At 34.5% G+C, this 5,063-nt stretch overlaps 1 protein-coding gene across 1 annotated transcript; it reads left to right on the top strand.

Moving 5' to 3' along the window:
• Positions 1-309: 309 nt before the first annotated feature.
• On the top strand, positions 310-2,375 carry LOC119642496 (26S proteasome non-ATPase regulatory subunit 11). The gene is made up of 4 exons (XM_038041639.1): positions 310-624; positions 677-1,183; positions 1,236-1,448; positions 2,011-2,375. The coding sequence occupies exons 1-4, from the start codon at positions 310-312 to the stop codon at positions 2,239-2,241; spliced, it is 1,266 nt and encodes a 421-aa protein (XP_037897567.1). The 3' UTR covers positions 2,242-2,375.
• Positions 2,376-5,063: the final 2,688 nt, after the last annotated feature.

The raw sequence follows: 5,063 nt of genomic DNA, 5'->3' as shown, positions 1-5,063 counted from the left end.
TAGCACTTTAACGTCGTTTTTGGTTATATGAAATGAATACTTCTATCACTGTTTCCTTCTGGCGTGTGAAAAACTATCTATTAAAATCGTCGGTTTTTTTATAAAGCAGAATGAAACAACTAATCTTTACGGCTAAAAGCGTTGTTAGCTAATCAGGCTTTAGAGAAACAAAGAAAAAAGCTTTACAGAAATTGCAAGAAATTGCACAAGTCATCATAAGTACTTATAATAAATTTTGAAGCATTTCAAATATTTTCATCTGTAAATTTGAGACTCGTAATATAAAAAAAAAATTTTTTTATAAGAAAAATGGCCGGAGCAACGTTATTTGAAAGGGCTCAAGCAATTTCAAATCTTAATCGGGAAGAAGGAATTACACTTTTAAACAAAATTGTTCGTGAACAGGAAGTCGCTGAAAATGATGAGGAATTAATTAGCATTAAGGAGCAAGGTATATTGCAATTGGGAGAACTGTACAAACAAGAAGGAAAAGCAAAAGAGCTGGCTGATCTTATTAAGGTTACTCGACCCTTCTTAACCCTTATTAGCAAAGCCAAAGCAGCCAAATTGGTACGGTCTCTGGTGGATATGTTTCTCGACATGGATGCGGGAACTGGCATAGAGGTAATCCCCTTGGTCCTAAAAATGTACGCCGAAATATTTCTTGATTTTTTAGGTACAATTGTGCAAAGATTGCATTGAGTGGGCCAAACAAGAGAAGCGCACTTTTTTGCGACAATCTCTGGAAGCTCGTTTGATTGCTTTATATTTCGACACAGCTATGTATACCGATGCCCTACAACTTGGCTCACAGTTGCTAAAAGAACTGAAAAAACTCGATGACAAAAATCTTTTGGTAGAAGTTCAGTTATTAGAAAGTAAAACTTATCACGCTTTAAGCAATTTGCCTAGAGCAAGAGCTGCCTTAACCTCGGCGCGTACTACTGCTAATTCCATATATTGTCCGCCAAAGGTGCAAGCCGCGTTAGATTTGCAATCCGGGATACTACATGCAGCAGATGAGCGTGATTTCAAAACAGCTTTTTCATATTTTTATGAGGCTTTCGAAGGGTTCGACGGAGTTGATAATATTAGAGCGCTGACGGCTTTAAAATATATGTTACTATGTAAAATCATGCTGGGGCAATCCGATGATGTAAATCAGATCGTAAGCGGTAAACTGGTAAGATGACTTAATATTCTTTAGATAGACGAATTTAACGAATTTCTTTCAGGCTGTCACGTTTTCAGGTCGAGACATTGAGGCCATGAAAGCTATAGCTGAAGCTTCACATAAACGCTCCCTTGCTGACTTTCAAAATGCTTTAAAGGAATACAGCAAGGAACTGGCCGAAGACGCCATCGTTAAAGCTCATTTGGGAACATTATATGATACTATGCTGGAACAAAACCTTTGTCGGATTATTGAACCATATGCCCGCGTCCAAGTAAATATAAATAGAAAAGAAGATTTTAATTTGTTGGGATCTGATTGTTAGGATTGACGTTACTTTTGAATTCAAGCAAATGACGCAATTTAAATCAACGCTAAATAACAGATGTTAGACTTAAGGAATGAACAAATAAGTAAATTTGGTACTTAATGCCGATCTTAGTATTATTGAAAATGGTAAAATTTGTAATTATCATATCAGCCTGCATTTTCGTTGTTCCACCGTAAAATTTTGGCCTATCGTCCAACTGTTTATTTAACATTTACATTAAACGGGGAAGCATTATATTCAATCTCGAATTGATAATTAGTTTGAGAATTTATCATCTGGAAGCTGGTTTCTAAACGTATTCAATGATGTCTGTAAAAGTCCTGTAGCTAAGTTCTTAAAACCTTGAAAGCACAAAGCGGTTGTGGCAAATATTTCAATAAAGAAATGTGTGCAGAGTTTCTTTTTGTAACTCGTACGCAAACATAGTAATATATTTTAATAAGGTCCACAGGGACAAATTGTTAACTGCCGACATGCATATTTAATCACGTTTTTTAAATTCTAGGTTTCACATGTAGCAGAATGCATTGTTTTGCCCATGCCGCAAGTTGAAAAAAAATTATCGCAGATGATATTAGATAAAAAGTTCAGCGGTATACTGGATCAAGGTGAAGGCGTTTTAATTGTTTTTGAAGAAACCCAAACTGATAAAACGTATGATCGTGTTCTAGAGACTATTCAAAGCATGGGAAAGGTTGTCGACACACTTTACCAAAAGGCGAAAAAGCTGTCCTAAGGAAATTAATTTTGATTTTTAATACACAAATATATTAATTGAAAATAAACCTTTATTTTAATTATTGTTACGCTGCGCCTGTAATCCTATCTACAGTTTTGGGTTATTTTGTAGGAAAAATTTTGAGACTAGTTGACGTCATATATGTTATAGGTATAAATTTGAAGATTCATGAGTACTGTGACTCATGAGCAAGTCAAAATTTCGACATTGTTAAGAGTAGTAGATTCTTTACACGTTCTCACTGTATATTAACGTCAAACGACCACCGAATTCATTGTATTATAATATCCAGAAATATTAAGCAAACTACCAATAACGCGTCTTTTTGCCGTTTATACGAATCACACGCTTCAGTTATATTTTTCAAATTATCTGTACCCTTAGCAAATAATATCCTTTCCTCGTTCGGACAGTTAGCTTTCTTTTGACAATAACCTGCATTACTTTGAAGATATGTATCATAAAATACCTTTAAATACTTATTATACAACTTGATAAATGTTTACGAATTTATTTTTGTTTATTAATAACTATTCTGTCTGTATACTTCCACATACAATATTACGTTTATGTTCAGCATAGAGTTGTGTTTAATTAATTTGAATTATCTTATTTTACCCTCGCATATGTCCCGCGTAAAGTTGTTCTTAATATGATATTAATACTGCAAAGTTAATACTTATTAGCAACATATTTTTTCTTTGATTCTAAACAAAATCAACCCGTATGTGTCTGAAAATTATCAAAAATCATATCAACGTGAAAAAACAAAACTCCAAAAAAGGCTTCGCCACACTATTTGTGCTGATTTGCCACAAAAGTTGGAGCAAAGTAAAATGAGACAAAACTTAAATTTTTGAATAGGTGGTTATACAGAAAGTTCCCGAAGACGAAGCAAATACACCAATTTCAGTTTGTTTCCTTCCTCATCTTAAAGGAAAAATAATGAATTTATGTATACGTAGCTAACTTATGGGTTGAGTAGGAAAAATTAAGAACCTAGCATATAAAATTATCGTGAAAATCCTTTTTTTTTAAATTTAGCAGTAAAGACAAAACTTTTTCTAAATGAATTTAAGAGCAGCCGTGGCGTGTTTTACTGGCCGAGTCAGAAAAAGCAATAAGATTGTTTTAATGTTGAATAAAGATTCATTTTTTAAACGTATACACAGCGTGAAACATCTCAGGAACCAGAAAGAATGAATTCATAAACTATTGGTTTGTGGTATAAACTCACTGAACAGGAGCTTAATAACTCTTCCGACCGACTTTTACGACTCGCAAAAGGTCGCATGTGTCACAATTCTTTCAATTATGAGCAAGATCATTAAGAAAATGTGTGAAATATTATGGAGACATTTAGAGATATACGCAGTTCTCAACAAATATGAATGGAAGACCAACGCTGAGAGTTTTACCAACATGCGGAAACTTTCTCATTGCATCGGTACAGTAGATAGCAATTATACGGTCGTTGTTGCAAGCCTGGATCCCATTTTTATATTGCAGAGGCAGCACAAAGTGGATGTTCCTCTGTCAAGAACTTTGCCAAATAGCCTAAGTTTTACAGTTCAGACATTTTTTCGCCAATCTTCACTATTGTTATCTGCCTAAATTTTATAATACCATCGAAGGTTCACTTACTTTTACTAATTATTCTATTGAAAAACATACATAGCGAAGTGTTTCAACTTCTAACAATTTCTAACCCTGCTTTCATTCTATAAGCGTGTCAATTAAACATAATCAACAAGAGTCTCAACATCTTTGTGCTCCGCAGGGGGCGCAGCATAACCTGCTGCAAAACTTACTTGGACATCCCTCAATTGCATTGAACATCAAGTGGTGGCGATTTAAGTGGATTTCTTAAGTCTTTTAAACATACAAGGATTCTTCTCCGCCTCTGCCGGTTTCTTCAGAACCTGCTGGTCTTCCATATCCTTTTTGATTCCCTTGGTAAGTCAGTTGCTTTACCTTTTGAGCTATAGTCTAGCATGAAACTTAAAAGTCAGCCGCCCCACAAAGGGGTGAGGCTTACAAAAATGTTTTTAAACGGTGAGGATTTTGAAAACTTTGTACGAACCACTCGTAGTCAGAATTTATTTAAAAGAAAAAACTCCAACTAGCAAAAAAATCCTAAGAAAAAAATATTGATAAGCATACTTTATCCCAAGAAGATTTGTCTATGGGGGTTAATACCACCAACGATCTCATCTACTATAAATAAGCCAATCATGCTTTCCAACAAGGGCAGTGTGGAGCATAGTAGTTCAAATAATAGTCCCATAGAAGGAAAAAACGTAGACCTAACAAGTCGAAATTTTTATGATAATGAAGTGATTGGAGAGTGCTACGTTTTCCTTGAAGTCTGTAATAATGGTATAGACAAACATATATCAGTTCTGACTTGTTTTCTTTGAATGCATTAAAGATCTAAAATTGAATGGTCTGATTAGCATCAAAACCATTAGCAATGAGAAAACTAAATTTTGCTTTGATAATGCGGTGGATCATAATAATTTTATTAAAAACAATGACTTTTGTTCGAAGCTTTATAAAGCCTATATTCCTAGGATTTTACCGAAAAATTCGGGGTTGTAAGAAATATTCCTCCTTTAATTAAGAAGGAAGATCTTTTCGATTTCGCTATTTCTGAAATTGAGATCGTTCCCGTCACGAGCCTTCATAGAAGGGATCCCTGCAAAAAAGAAATATTCATCCCTACAAATAGCATGAGGATAGGCTTCAAGGGAAACTTAATCCCCAAAAGCCTTAAATTCAATTAATGTATTGTCCTAGAGAACTACTTTATCCCTGCT

The sequence above is a fragment of the Glossina fuscipes genome, unplaced genomic scaffold (assembly GCF_014805625.2).
Source record: "Glossina fuscipes isolate IAEA_lab_2018 unplaced genomic scaffold, Yale_Gfus_2 224, whole genome shotgun sequence".
Classification (NCBI taxonomy): Eukaryota; Metazoa; Arthropoda; class Insecta; order Diptera; family Glossinidae; genus Glossina; species Glossina fuscipes.
The sequence above is the reverse complement of the archived record's forward strand: the minus strand, read 5'-3'. Positions and strand labels throughout refer to the sequence as shown.

Bases quoted from the DNA above. Each gene is read 5' to 3' on its own strand.
- LOC119642496 (XM_038041639.1), top strand. From the start codon at position 310: ATGGCCGGAGCAACGTTATTTGAAAGGGCTCAAGCAATTTCAAATCTT. The intron at 1,184-1,235 runs GTAAGATGACTT...AATTTCTTTCAG, and splicing joins AGATCGTAAGCGGTAAACTG to GCTGTCACGTTTTCAGGTCG. The intron at 1,449-2,010 runs GTAAATATAAAT...TTTAAATTCTAG, and splicing joins AACCATATGCCCGCGTCCAA to GTTTCACATGTAGCAGAATG.